Below are 14,996 nucleotides of genomic sequence, written 5' to 3' on the forward strand. Positions count from 1 at the left end.
TATCGTAAGACTTTTTGTGATGTGATGTATGTGAGATAAAAAGATAGTTGAAAATATAAAAAAGTGGATTAAAAAATGTGTTTATGATACAAGCGAAATATTCTTATTATTTGGAATAATTGGCTATCCAAACAAATCCCAATGGGCTTCTTATTCCTCTAATAATTATTTCGTTTAGTAACCCAAGTGGGTAGAATGCTGCATTAACATACATAAAAAAGATCAGGGTACGAAGTTTGAATGGTTGGAAACCAGAGGGCCGCATCTCAACACATATCCACGATTCAACGACCAGCAGTGCAGCCAGCCATTCAGCATGCATTTCCCTTGATGATGCTTTTCAATTTCTCGTTTGCTGCGACAAGTTCTGCAGCAATCCCCGGTTCATTAGCAGAATGCCCTGCGTCTGGAACGACCTATGATGGATGGAGTCCAATAACAAGGAATAAAAGTGATTTAGAAGTAGACCTTTGTAGGATGGACTAAAATTATTAACAAGTAACTATCAAGAAGGCACAAATTTTTCCTATCCATTCACATTAAAAGATTACTGTTTACCATAATTTACCTTTGTACCCGTATTTACCATGCCTCTCTTCTTAATTGGTGCTTATCTTAACCAACTTCAACAATATGATTCACCTCTAGTCATTTCTTAAAACTCAAGACTCCAGTTTTTAAACTTACCAATACATGCTTACTCTTTCACTTCATATTAGAAGACAATTCTTTTCTGCCAATCTGTGCACTCATCAAAGATAAAGATGGACTAAAAAGAAAATATTTGACTAGGATTCACATTTTGAGTGTCCAACACATCGGAAAAATTCTTTGACAAGAGAGCTCTATTCATCATCAAGAAAATGAAGCAAGGAGTCTCTTACAATTAATTCTGCCTCCGGCCAAGCTCTATGAAGATCCCATGCTGACATCATGGGACAACAAACATCGTATCTTCCCTGCAAGAAAGAGAATAAACTGTAGTCACTCTCTTATTCAGATAATAGAATGCACTCAGAACATATCCCTTGATAGCAAAACCTTCAAGCAATAATAACCATCCTTCCAGTTACATAAACAAAGATTCTCCTAACATAGTATCTGGTAACAAAACCTTCTAGGAAAACGGTTAAAATTCCATTATGTATGAAATGGTTATCATAACAAATGGAATGTACATCTGAAGCATTTTACCGGTCCTAACTAAGATTCAGTTTCCATTTACCATAGGCAAAGACTAAATTGTCTTGTAAGGATAACATAATACAAATAACAAAGCTGAATCAACTTTGCACCTATACAGTTTACTCCTGGTTATCCAATTAATGAGAAGACTGACTTGAAAGAAGCTGTACATCTTGATTGTACAAAAGTGACCATTTTATTCATGGATACTGTGAGGTGATACCAAACTTATACTGACAAAACTTCTTGTATTGTTTCCCCACCAATAGTTTAATCTTGGAAGTGCCATCTATACTTGGTGCAAGACTAGAATTACATGAACTTTTTCCATCTCTCTGTAAATAATATTTCAAACTTCCATCGCTCGAAGGAGAAGATAGAAATTCCAAGTCCCATCCACGGGGATCATGCCAAAAATTAGATGGACGTATCTAGGCTGTCAAATGGACCAAACTGTTGAAGCAAGATTTCTTAGTTCTCCAGAGTCCACAAGATTAATTAACCAGACCATTGCAACCTCTCTACAGCATTTTGTTTGAATTCATATTTCTTTTGCTGGGTAAGAACAAGTCATCTATTTATTTACATCATTTGATGTGCAAGACATGAAAAGTATGACACTGGATGCAACAAAAGGATGGTATACCTGAACAATAACTGTGTTAATATGCTTTATCTTTTCAACGTTATCTAGCAGGAATGAGTCCGTAGGAAAGAAGCCCTTATTCACGAAGTAGTGATTCTCAATCCTTGCAAATGCCTGGATGAACATCATAAATCTAAGCAAAGAACTCAACCATAAGATAGTATTTTCCAAATGCACATCTTCACAAACCATGCTTTCTATCTCGTACTTACCAAAGAGAACATATCATCATCCCCTTTCTTTATGTTCTCTTCATTTGGGTGAAGATGTGCAGTCATCATTTCCCATTTGGTCCATGCCTTGGCCGCTGCATTCTAAAAAGATAAGGAACTAAGAAAATGTACAAGGACCCAAGGATTTTTTTTTTTTTTTTTTTTAAAAGGGAATCAGCATATCATGCTGAAATAAAATCATTCATTCAAAATGACTACTTCTGGGAAGATTCTACTGTTACTTTGTCTATCCTGCACACCACTGACAACAAAGTTCCATAAAACGAAGGCAAAAGGAAGAAAACTTCGCGTAACACTGATGGCCACAATATCTTACAGTTTAAATCTAGTTATTAGCCTGAGTTTCTAACTGATGGAGTTTCAGAAAGCAACCAGCAAGCTGTCTAAGAGTTAAAGACTGAATTGTCCATTCGATGACAGCATAACAAATTGGCAGATATCTTCCAAAAAAAATAATAATGATAATTTGGTTGAAAGGTTGCTTCATGAATTCAAAAAAGTTGATGACTGTGTAAGATATTCACAGATAATCTTCCCAAAAAAATAATGATTTTCATTGAAAGGTTCCTTCATGAATTGGTGCAGCTATTCGCATCACAAGAAAAAGTCAGAAAAGACTGATGATTCATAAACCAGAATGTCGATCTTACTTGTATATCCTTATCATCAGAGTTTAGTCTTTTGTGATAGGCCTCGATAAAGCACCCCCTTTCATTATCCGGGATAAGATCTCTGAAGGATTCCCAAGCTGCATACAGAGCAAAACATGCACTCAGCCACTAATAAGGTCTTGACGCAATGAAATCAATCATTATTCAAGATTTCAAGGCACAGGGAAATAATAGAATGTTAAAATCTGAACCGCAGATAAGTTCACCTTGCACTTGATTTCTCTGCAAGATTCTGTACAGAACTCCTGCTATATTTGCCAAATTCTGTGCTAAAAAATTATTCAAGGCCTTCCATATCTATTACTGCGATGAAATTTGATCAGAGCAACCTAATAGGACACACTATACCTCCCACTTCTTTCCAATCTAGTCATGGCAACTCCTGGCACATTACGACTCCACAAAGATGCCTCAGTCATTATGACTAATTGATCACTCCATGTATTTTCATATATGATTATCAAGCTAGGAGGACATTGCATGCTAAGCCATATTTGGTAATACTCCATGATTTTACACCACATAATATCTTCTTATGTTGCCAAGAAAGTAATGTGATCTAGTTATACAATCACAACTTTCCAAAACATATTCAACAATCATTAGTAGTCCACTAGTCAGATTTACAAATTAAAATGCATACCATCAGGGAATATAGCAGCAGCACCACCCTCGTAGAACCAATCAATTTCTTTCTTGCGCAACAAAAATATCCCCCGTAGGACCAAGCCAGTGACCTTCAATTAAACCAAAAAGATTTCAGAATATGACATGTACTGTCAGAGATTCTAGAAGTGTTTATACATCCTCCAAAAAAGACTACATAGAAAAACAAGATTTAAAAAAAATTCCATCTCACCTTTTCAGGGTGTGACTGGCTATATGCAAGAGCAAGCGTACTCCCCCATGAACCCCCAAATACCTAGAAGATCATGGTTGATAGAGATGTAAAGCAATGAACACAAAATGATTCAAACAGAACCAGTAACAAACCTGCCATTCTGGAATTTGTAAGTGCTCTCTGAGCTTTTCAATGTCATTCACCAGGTCCCAGGTGGTATTCTCTACTAAACAAGCATGGGGTGTGCTTTTTCCTGCACCTCGCTATAACATGAAAATGGTTGTCACACACGCTGTACTTAGCTAAGTTTTGAAACACATAGTTGACATTACTAACCTGATCAAATAGAATAATCCGATAAAATGCAGGGTCAAAAAATTTTCGATTATTTGGTGAAGTTCCACCTCCTGGGCCTCCATGGAGAAAAACAACTGGCTGCAACGTACAAAATGTCAGGAGGTGTAAAGCTGCATTAGTTCAAATAATGCCAAACCAAGAGTATCAGTGGATGTAGTACAAGAAATATACACATTAAATGGAACTGAAATCAAGAATTGTGATGTTCTGCCCTAGAAAGTATAAGAATTACAAGTTTTAAATTGCAGTATAGGTCCACATCAGATATAAACTTGGAAATTCTGGTAGGAACCTTTATGTATCTCATTGAGACATTCCTGAATGGACTAGAAAGAAAATCCCAATCCCAATTTTCAGACCTCAATACCGTGTCAAGACCCTTAATTAGAGATGCTTGCTTTCACTCATTGGTGCTCTAGTGCAATAAAACTCTACCATTAAAGTTCCTTCCCTTATTGCTACACCACTCTCCAACCTAATGTAATAACAAAAAGGAGAAATGTCAACACTATGATAGAGTTTCTAATACTATGATAGAGTCCTGCCTTGGCAGAGGGGCCGTTGGGATTATTTCCAGCAGGCTAGTTTTTCCAAATGTCAATAACCCCTTAATAGTTGAAACCTTCAACTCCGATCCAACAAATTAAACAGACAACTGAGAAACTTGTACCGAAAAGAAAAAGACTGGTAAAGCAGGCCGGATGTCAACAAAGTTTCAGCTATAACTGATAAAAATTCCTTTTTACAAATATCACATTTCTATTAGCACAATGTACAGCAGATATCGACCAAGATAAGATAAAAGGGGATAACCTTTAATCTTTATGTTACTCTATAAGTTTCTAAAATAAGGGATCATGCATATATAACGTGGCTCGTAAAGCAATTAGCAGGCTGCAGCGTTGTTATCATAGATTCCAGCCATTAAAAATCGGAGAATGAAATACATATGAAGTAGATTAGGATAAAAATAGAGACTAAGAAATGAAATCCCTTAATGAAAACAACTTACATGCCCGTTGGGATTCCCTGACTGCTCCCAGTATATAGTATGAAGATCTGAAACCTTCAGGAAACCAGTACTATATGGCTCTATATCTAGGTAGAGCTCTCTATTTAATTCCGTAGAGTCTTTCTTAGAATCCATAGATTCCAAACTCCGCTGCTTCTCACTCTTATAATCAATATTTTGTGCCCTCAACACACTACTATTCCGTTCTGTCAATAACAATGCACATAACGCAACAAATTCAGCTATATAAAAAATAGAAGACGACAATTTCCACTATAATTGTTTTTTCAAAATTATATCAGAACTGATGATGTCAGCTTAGCAAGAATAAAGAAGGGCCCACGATTTATCTCCTGCAAAAGAAAGTTGTCTTCCTATTTCCTCACAAACTTCATCCAAGGTAGAATTTTAACAATCAATTCTCTAGGCAAAAGAAGAATCTTTGTGTGTTCTGTAGACTTGTAACGCAAATACACATAATAATACCAATAGAGAAACAAATTGTTCCCTGTTTCAGAACGCGTTCGATTCTAACCAAATGTAAGCAAATACATAGAGATGACTGAACATAGGACAACTGTATGTGCTGCATGTTTGCCTTACTTTAACTAGAACATGTAATTATGGACTTAGTGGTATAATTCTTGATCTTATGCATTAATAAAGAAGCAGAAAACTATAAAGAAGTGGGCTTTCTTGTTTGATGAACACAAAACAACAAAGGAAAGAAAAAAAAACATAGGAAGGCTGCTGGAAAAAAATATATTATTCTTATCGTCAAACAGAGCAGAAAGAAAGGGGGGAGGAGAGAGGGGGGGGAGAGGAAGAAGAATCTGTTGAGAAAATTGAAGTGCACCTGAGATAGTGAGATTTTTGGGAGGAAAAGAGGAAACGGGTCGATGGAAAGAGAGCGTTGGGAAGAAGGGCTTAAGCAACTGAATTGGAGAGAGAGTGGAGGAGTGAGAGTGAGAGAGGGGAAAGGGCGTCTGATTTGGATGAGAAGACCCTCCTATTCTTCCTCCCCCTATAACTACACGGCTCATTTGGAAATGGGATTATTACGCTAATAGTGCTGCTTGATTTTGATGATTAATGTGTCGGTATGAGTACTGTTCACCAATGCCAAATTGTTAAAGATTGTTAAAGCTGACTTATAAAAAATGTAGTATGGCGAAATTGTCTTTTTCGTTGTTTTTCTTTTTTAGTATTTGTATTGTTTGTCTACCTGGGATTATGTCCTGGACTTGGAGGGTCAGGATTGACTTTGACTAATGTTTGCCCATTTATTTTTAGAGGAGCAGATGTACTAAATCCAATTCCTAACCTCAATCCTCAAATATTCCAATCTACGCGTATTCAACCCTTAATTTTTAAGGAACTTCTTGGGTTCCTTAATTTATTTGTAATAGGGAGAGAGATAGGAACTTTACAGACCCTATTTCAAGATGCATCTTCTCCACAGTCACAGCAAAATTTGTTTGGATGCTTGTTTTCTGCCCTTTGTCACAATTATTTGATTTGATGTTTGTACTACTCAGACCATAGTCCAATATAATTCAACATTTTTTAGTGGAAAAGAAATGGGAAAGAACGCATATCAATGGATATATCTCCTTGAAGTTTATTGAGGGCGAGGGAACTGTTGGAGGAGGGGGTCAGGAAACGGGTGGGGGATGGCAAGTCAATTGATATTTGGGAAGATAGATGGTTACCAGACACAGAGGATGGGAGAGTGAAGACTCCAAGAACTGAGGAGGTGGTTGTTCAGAGGGTGAGTGATCTTATAAATAATGGCAAGTGGGATAGGGAACTGATTGCACAGGTTTTTGATGAGAAGGAAGGGAAGGAGATACTGAGAATACCTTTAAGTGTATGTAGTATGAAAGATAGGTTATACTGGAGCAAGTCAAATACGGGGGAATATACAGTTAAGTCAGGTTATAAACTGGCTAAATGCATTAAAAAGAGGAGGGCTCCTGTTGGGAGGAATGTTGAATCTAGCAGTAACAGGAGATGCTCAGCTCAGAGTTGGAGCTTTCTTTGGGGGTTGAATATAAAACAGAAGCTGAAACACTTCCTTTGGAAGTGTCTACAAGATATCCTGCCAGTGAACGCAACTGTAAAGGCAAGGTGCTCCAAGGGGGATCACATGTGCAGGTGTTGTGGGGAACATACAGAGACTTTAGAGCACTTGCTGTTTTTTTGTGACCATGCAAAGGCCATCTGGGAAGTGGCGCCAGTTAGTTGGGAGGGGCTGGAGACATATAGGTATAAATTCTGGCATTGGTGGGAGGAGCTGAAGGATGCAGTGAAGGGGAAGATGGGACAGGAGCGTATTGGTGTGACTGTGAACTTGTTATGGCAGATATGGAAGTCAAGGAATGCGAGACAGTTTGAAGCAAAAGCCAGGGATCCCATGGGAGTGGTCCAAAAAGCTATTGGGGAATGGAGAGAGTTCCAGGAGGTGCAGATGGAGGAAAAAGATTTAGTCAGAGTTAGAGGGGAGGGGAAGGTGGAACCAGGTGTATGGCAGGAACCAGGGGAGGCATGGGTGAAAATAAATTCTGATGCAGCAGTTCAACAAGACAAGGAGAAAGCAGGATGGGGGTTGGTGGCAAGGGACTGGCAGAAGGAAGTAGTGGGAGCTTGGGCAGTGCCGGGCTCAAGTTGTTCAACCCCAAAGATGGAGGAAGCTTTAGCATTAAGAGCAGCAATGCTGGTGGCCAAACAACAAGGGTGGAGGAGGGTGGAGTTCGAATCTGATTGTAAGTATGTTATTGATAGGATAAATAGTGAAGAAGATGATGTAGAGATTGCAACTGTGCTTTCAGATATTAAAAGGCTGAAGCTCAGTTGTTATGAATGTTGCTTTTCCTTCACTAGAAGGGAGAGCAACTCTGTTAGTCACCATATAGCAAAGTTTGCTATAAATTTGGAAAAAACAGCTGAATGGAAGTTTGACTTCCCAGCGTGGTTGCTTGATTTGGTTCAGGCAGATTGTAGGAGCAGTTGCTCCAAAGATTGTACTCTGGTTTAGTTTAATGAATGATGAGTTGCCGTTTTGATAAAAAAAAAAAAAAATGGATATATCTCCTTCACATTTAACAGGTTGCACCTTGGTTGCAGATAATGAAGCTAACTGTCAATGAATATCTCAGAAAATCATGTTAAAACTCGCAAGTAAAACACTAAAGATGCTTTTTTTTTTCTTGTAATTTATACTTGTTATTTCATGAAGAGTTGAAATTTACTTGCAGGCCAGTTTACTACTGAGTCTGAATATAGAGCTAGACCTGAAGTAAGTGCAACATTACTGAATAGAGTGTCATCTCCATATTTACAGGCGAAATTGTATATCAAAATTGACTGCTACCACTAGTAGTACTACTACTTCTGCAAAGCACCTCCTTATTCTTGCAATTGTAGACCTCTCTAGTATTCACTACGATGCTGCTGAGTTTACAGGGCTCTGCATTTTCCAGCATCTGAACTACCATTTTCATTGAGGGTCTTAACACTGGAGTTCTTGAGGTGCAGTGAATTGCAATTTTCAGTACCTTGACAGCATCTTCTCTCAGAGCCTCTGAAATGCTCTTGTCCACCAACTCAATTGTCCTGTGTTCGCTTCTCAGTTTGATGTAAATCCAAGAAACTATGTCCTTATTGTCCCCAAACTCTGGTTCTACTGGTTTCTTTCCAGTTACCAATTCCATTAAAACCACCCCGAAGCTGTATACATCACTTTTCTCGTTAACGCTGCAGGCATAGGCATATTCTGCAACCAGAAAAATAAATGTAGATAAGGTAGTATTCTGTAACTTGCGATCATGCAATGTCCATCATGGTTGATTACGAGGACATCACAATCGTAAATTAGGTACATAATATGTAAGCTGAAAGCTAAAAGTTATCTGTTAGCACTGAGCATCCAAAGCAATTAACAACTGAAAAGTGATGTTAAGTCACCAACCTGGGGCAATATAGCCCGGTGTCCCTGCAATGACGTGTGTTGACTCCCTAGCATTAGGTTCATTGGCCTGCAATATCTTGGCTAGTCCAAAATCTGCTATCTTAGGCTTGAGATCAGCATCCAACAAAATGTTGCTGGACTTTACATCTCGGTGTATGATTTGTCTATCACAGCCATGATGCAGATATTCCAGTCCCTTGGCAGCCCCAAGCGCGATTTCATATCTTGCCATCCAATCCATCTTGATCCTCTGGCCTGTGTGCAACCTATCCCACAAGCTCCCATTAGGCAGGTATTCATAGACCAGCAAATTTGAGTCCTCAGTTGTGATGCTACAGTACAGTTTCACCACATTTACATGCCTCGCGGAGCTTAAAGTGGCAACCTCAGCATCGTATTCCTTTGATCTGCCCTTGCCCTTGCCCTTTGCCAGGATTGCTGAGGTGCTCCGGCAACTATTTCTGGAAACGGAATCTTGATTCCATATGTGCTTCACAGCCAACTGCATTCCACAGTGTAGGACGACTTTATAAACATTACCAGAGCCACCTTTGCCAACTAAATTTTCGTGCTTAAGGGCCTTCAGAATTTGCTCTTCACTGAAGCTTAATACATAGAACAGCTTCATATCCCAAGAATCAGATCGCTTTACTGGAATTTCCCCATTTTTGTGTCTAAACCTCAAAAATAGACAGCATGTTAGTGTCACAATCAAGACACAAGCAATGGCTATGAAGCAATATATCACTGTTTTAATCTTCCCGGACAAGCCTGAATCTGATGAACATAACCTGAAACTTCTAATGCTTTCACTGCAGAGGCCAGAGTTTCCATCAAAGCTACCATTAAAAGCATCTATTGATAAAGAATCTGGGATGTGCCCAACCAACCTATTGTTTGACAAATCAAGAAGGTTTAGAGGTAGTGATGTAAAGCTCAGAGGAATCTCACCAACGAATTGGTTGTTCGAGAGATTTAGGAAGTTCAAGCTTGGAAGGGAACCGAGGCTTGCTGGAATATTCCCAGAAAATGAATTGTGTGCCAGATTTATGTCATTGAGAGAAGCACAGGAACCCAATGAATCTGGAACAACACGAGAAAATGAGTTAAATTCCAAATGAAGATAACTCAATTTCTTCAAGTTGCCTATTGTTGCTGGAATTTCTTCAGACAACTTATTTGAGGCGATATCAATCTTAACCAATGAAGCAGCTTCCGATATTCTCTGAGGTAGTTCACCAGAGAACTGATTGTTGGCCAGGAGCAACTGTGCTAGAGACTTGGCATCACCGATACTTGGTGCAACAGGTCCCTCAAATTGATTCAAGTTGAGATCAATTATAGTTACCTTTGGCAGACCCCAAATTCCACTAGGAACTTCGCCTGAAAGTGAATTGTTGCATACACGTAAACGAGTTAAAGATGGACAATTACCATAAGAAGCTGGTATTCCACCAGTGAATCCGTTCTGAAGCATCAAAAGCTTAGACAATTTGCCCCCCTTGCACATATCAGGTGGTATCGGACCGGTCAGAAAATTACCAGAAACATCAATGTAGAGCAACTCTGACCATGATCCGATCTTCTCAGGAAGAGGTCCCGTTAACTTGTTAGTGTAAAGTGAGAATTGGGTGAGGAACTTTAACTCTCCAAATTCTTGAGGAACCTCACCTGACAACTGATTCTCAAAAAGTTGTAAAGATGCCAGTTGTGTTAAGGATCTTAGCTCTGAAAGATCGCCCTCGATATAGTTGGTTGAAGCATCAAATTCTACAAGGTTAGTGAGATTTCCAAATCCCACTGGAATCTTTCCCGTGAGTCCATTAGTGTACAGCTCAAGTTGGTTAAGCTTGCTTAGTCTGGTAATCCCATTTGGGATGCTACCGACCAAGTTATTGTAGGATAGCTCAAGATTTTCGAGCAGCGTGAGATTCCCAATACCATCTGGAATTTGACCCTCAATGCTACAATTTGAGAGGTAAAGCCAATACAACTTCTCCAGTTTTAGCAGTTCCAAAGGGAATGGACTCCTATCAAAATCATTGTCACCTAGGCTCAAAAAACCAAGACTGGTAAGATTTGCTAATGAGCTCCAAGGAAAAGAACCCGAAAATCCACTGTGGTTTAAGTTCAAGAGCTCCAATTTGGTTAAAGATGACAAATCAGGGACCTTTCCAGAAAAGTAGTTCATGCCTAAATCCAAATGCTGCAAGCTAGTGCAATTAGACAAGTGATCACTGATGCTTCCATACAAAAAGTTCGATCCCAGAGATATTTTCTCGAGTGATTCGAGGGAGCATATTAGATCAAAAGAAACAGGCCCTGACAAATTTTGGAAAGAAAGATTGATTTCTGTTACCTTGTGGTTGGAGTCACAAGTCACGCCAGTGAAGTTGCATGCTGAATTTTGCCGGGTCCATGTATCAAAAACAGGTGAATCTGCACTCCGGAGAGTTGATTTCAGCTGCATAAGTACTCCAGCGTCATCACTCTGGGATTTGGAGATCAGGAAAAGGAAAAGGGCGCAAATCAAGTAAACATTTGAAGAAAACCAGCGCCGGAAAATGGAACATTCGGCCATCACGGCAGCTGGTAAACATTCACCAAGGAGGACTTCTGGTGACTGATATGTTCGCCAGAGAATGTGGAAATAAGACTCCTAAGAGACGTAACTGCACTGCTTGCATGTAGCAGCACAGCAAGGTTGGCTGGAAATTAATTGATGTGAGAAAGTCTTGAGTCAGCTTTCACACAGTCCCATACCGACGTGTGCACAAAATCTTTTGTTGACCCGAAATTTGGCTCACCGAATTAAGATTAATCAGTTCAATCACTCAATGTCAAGAGTGTCCAAAAAAAAATGAAAAAGGTAAATCTAGTTGGTTTTGGCCATTGAGAAGAGAATTTAGCATAGTACAGAACGTAAGACAGAGGAGGGCGTGCATAATGATCTTTCACTTCCAATTTTCACATTGGCTGGCGGTTCTCCACAGATTTATTTGTTGTTGCACTCAGTTTCCAGGATGCTCCCCCTACACTCTCTTTGCTCAATTCTTGTCTTCTACTTGCGTATGCTAAATAGGCGTTGTTAATCAACCAACTGATACTACTCAACAACCGCAAGGTGACAAGAGAAGAAGTTTCACTTGATATGTTTATTAGTTACTGATTATGCTATCTACAGCAAAGAACATGAAAGAACCTAATTTAGACGGTCGTTTGTACTTCCTACATGAATGGATTAACAAGGGCTTCATTAGCAGAAGGTTCCTTCATGTTCTTCTTATCTGTCAAAAAAAAGAACAGAAAAGAAAGACGAGGCGCGACTCCATTTTGATTTTTCAGTGAAGTAGATACGATGAACTAGTTGAAGCATTATCTTCACCATTCAATGTGCTACTGTATCTCAAATTCTTTAGACCCTGCTCATGTTCTTTAAATTATCGGACGAGGACCCTTTATCAATGCATTAAGATTTTAGGGGAGCTGTGCAACTGTACATCAACCATCAGTAAGTCGCACAAAAAAATTGAATTGGGAAAATCATTCAATGATTTACTGCCACATTTGAAGAAAGAAATGATTGCCATTTTATTGTTGACGGATGCATTGAAAGAGAGATAAAGGACTAGAAAAGCTATAGTTTGACTCAGATTGACATTGATGCCTGGTTTTGTTTGATTCCACGACTAAAAGTTGTGGGCTTGTTAGTTGTTACCGGGAAGGAAATAGGAATAATGTCATCATCAGGGGAGGGGGGTCGCTGAAAAATTGAGAGAAAGGACAAACAAAAGTGGAAATGTCGGGCCGTCGACTAGCGAAAATATGAAGCACAGCTCGGATGCTAAGGACTAACGGCCGCCTACTTTGACTCTCTCTGTCTCTCGCCGTTGCAGCTGCCACTTTCTGCCACTTATTTGCGTACCCACACGGCTCTAAAGTCAAAAGAAAAAAAAGAAAAAGAAGTAGAAATCAAAGGAAAATGAAAGAAGAAACACGAGAGAAATGATCCTAAGTTGGCTACGGAAATTCCCATCACCAGGACAAGGGGTCGGTGGAAAAGTTGTGTATTTGGTTGATAATTAATTGAGAATGAACCAAAGAATTTTATGCTAGTATAAGTTGACTGAGATGGTAAGAAATAATTATTGCCTGACTACTAAAGATAGTGCATTCAAAGATATATGAAATCACGGCCGGCGTGAGAATTATATTGGTGGATAAACTATAAGAAGAGCATTTATGGTTTGGAAGCAAACTGTAAGAACATTTATTGTTTCAGAAACATGTCCTAACTCGTGATGATAATCAAAATCGAATCAATTCAAACTTTTTATTAAAAGAAAATAATTTTATGTACAATCATTAAAAAAAAAAAAGAAAAAAATTCAATTGAGTAAATTGCATATGTTTAGATTTGGAGGAAATTCGAGATTCTAAACATGGCCCGGAAGCAAGTTAAACCGCAACCAGAAGGAGGAGATCATAACTATTCGATTTATTGACGCACAATGACATGCTTTTCTAGAAATCATGAATTACGGGCATATCTTCCTTTCTTGAAAAAGTTGGATGGTAGTTTATTAGCAGTTTCCGTCCACAAGAAAAGAAAGGTGCAAATGTAATTGGGCATAATGATGGGGTCCGTCAGGGGAATTCTGTTAGGCTCAACTATAGCTCGTGGAAATAGAAAGACGAATGTGACAATACTAGCCGCTCTGGCAAAACCTTTTCCCTCCTTGTTTCTTTTTCCCTTGTTACAGTATGATGATGAATGCCTTTCTTTGAATCGGAATTTTCAAAGAGAAGACAGGAAAGATGCACGAACCTCCGCAGCAGGGAAGCGACCTTATCATTTCCTACCCCGATCGTCTCATTGACTCTTAAGATTTTGAAGAGGACATCGTAGAATATATGCCGTGAAATGGCACCTTCGAATTGACTTTTGCGTTTCCGCCTACTCTCAATTGTTTTAGATTTTATAAAATTTGATTATAAAAAATTAATTATAGAAAATAATTAGAATTAACAAAAAATTACCCTTTAGATAATTTTAAATTTTAGTTTTATCAGTCATTAAAAAATCTATAATAAAAATATAAAAACAATCAACAATACCACAAAACTTGATTATTCAAAATCAAAATTTATAATCAATTAATATTAGGGATGCAAACGAGCCGAACTCGAGTCGAGTTTTGGCTAATCGAGCCAAGCTCGAGTTAATTTTGTGAAGCTCAAACTCGAGCTCGAGCTCGACGAGCTCAAAATATCAAGCTCGAGCTCAAGCTTAAAAAATAAAAAAATAATAATTATTATTTTATTTTTAAAAAATAAAAAATAATTATTTATTTTTAAAAATGAATAAAACAATAATTTTTTTAACAAATAATAAAATATTAGGGATATATATGTAATTTTACTATTAAAATAAAAAATATATATATATATATAATTGAGCTCGCGAGCCAACGAGCTTAATATTTTTGAGCTCGAACTCGAGCTCGAGATCGACTTAATTAGTTCGAACTCGACTCGTACTCGATATTGACGAGCTCGAGTCGAGCTCGTATTCGAGCCGCTTGCGATCGGCTCGCGAGCGGCTTGATTCGCGAAACACCCCTAGTTAATATAATCAACCGAGAACAAACCCGTAGTAAAAAAGATGAAGCACAATTGCTTTCTTTTTTTTTTTTTCAGGGCAACGTCCAATAGTGAGACTCCTCATTTGCTATTGCATGTACAATAATTCACAATACACGTCCATGATTCATTGATATGTAACCTAATCTAAAAGGGAAAACAAAACTGTGATTTCTTAATAATCTCCAATGAAATTTTTTTTTTGTTTTGGGCTGCCGACGGTAAAAGAAGATGACGTATCCCACCTTGGATCCTCCAACCTTAGATCTATGAAACCACCTTTTTGATCCTAAACCACCGTGGATCTTTCGCCTGTACGTCTGTGAAACAAGAAAAGAAAACTAGGTCCAACGGGCAGTTCTTCCCTACGCCCCACCAGGGTCCAATTAGGAGTTTGTTTTGTGGGCTTCTTCCAGATCAATGCCCGGCTTGCTCAAA

General features: G+C 38.5%; 2 protein-coding genes across 2 annotated transcripts; both read right to left on the reverse strand.

Annotated features, from left to right (window-relative positions):
- Nucleotides 1-44: 44 nt before the first annotated feature.
- Nucleotides 45-6,064, reverse strand: LOC113731574 (proline iminopeptidase-like). The gene is made up of 11 exons (XM_027256922.2): nucleotides 5,802-6,064; nucleotides 4,946-5,151; nucleotides 3,913-4,011; nucleotides 3,729-3,839; nucleotides 3,595-3,657; nucleotides 3,379-3,472; nucleotides 2,715-2,812; nucleotides 2,044-2,145; nucleotides 1,832-1,945; nucleotides 885-959; nucleotides 45-416 (listed from the first exon to the last, which is right to left on the reverse strand). The coding sequence occupies exons 1-11, from the start codon at nucleotides 5,986-5,988 to the stop codon at nucleotides 312-314; spliced, it is 1,254 nt and encodes a 417-aa protein (XP_027112723.1). The 5' UTR covers nucleotides 5,989-6,064; the 3' UTR covers nucleotides 45-311.
- A 2,062-nt stretch (nucleotides 6,065-8,126) lies between these two features.
- LOC113731575 (receptor-like protein kinase 7) lies at nucleotides 8,127-11,622 on the reverse strand. The gene is made up of 2 exons (XM_027256923.2): nucleotides 8,916-11,622; nucleotides 8,127-8,720 (listed from the first exon to the last, which is right to left on the reverse strand). The coding sequence occupies exons 1-2, from the start codon at nucleotides 11,494-11,496 to the stop codon at nucleotides 8,302-8,304; spliced, it is 3,000 nt and encodes a 999-aa protein (XP_027112724.1). The 5' UTR covers nucleotides 11,497-11,622; the 3' UTR covers nucleotides 8,127-8,301.
- Nucleotides 11,623-14,996: the final 3,374 nt, after the last annotated feature.

This window comes from Coffea arabica, chromosome 2e, assembly GCF_036785885.1.
Source record: "Coffea arabica cultivar ET-39 chromosome 2e, Coffea Arabica ET-39 HiFi, whole genome shotgun sequence".
Lineage (NCBI taxonomy): Eukaryota > Viridiplantae > Streptophyta > Magnoliopsida > Gentianales > Rubiaceae > Coffea > Coffea arabica.

Excerpts from the sequence above, each read along its gene's own strand:
- LOC113731574 (XM_027256922.2), bottom strand. The coding sequence starts at position 5,988 with ATGAGCCGTGTAGTTATAGGGGGAGGAAGAATAGGAGGGTCTTCTCAT. Across the intron at positions 4,012-4,945 it reads CAGGGAATCCCAACGGGCAT|CCAGTTGTTTTTCTCCATGG; the intron begins GTAAGTTGTTTT and ends TGTACGTTGCAG. Across the intron at positions 2,146-2,714 it reads CTGATGATAAGGATATACAA|AATGCAGCGGCCAAGGCATG; the intron begins GTAAGATCGACA and ends TTATCTTTTTAG.
- LOC113731575 (XM_027256923.2), bottom strand. The coding sequence starts at position 11,496 with ATGGCCGAATGTTCCATTTTCCGGCGCTGGTTTTCTTCAAATGTTTAC. Across the intron at positions 8,721-8,915 it reads ACCGGGCTATATTGCCCCAG|AATATGCCTATGCCTGCAGC; the intron begins GTTGGTGACTTA and ends TTCTGGTTGCAG.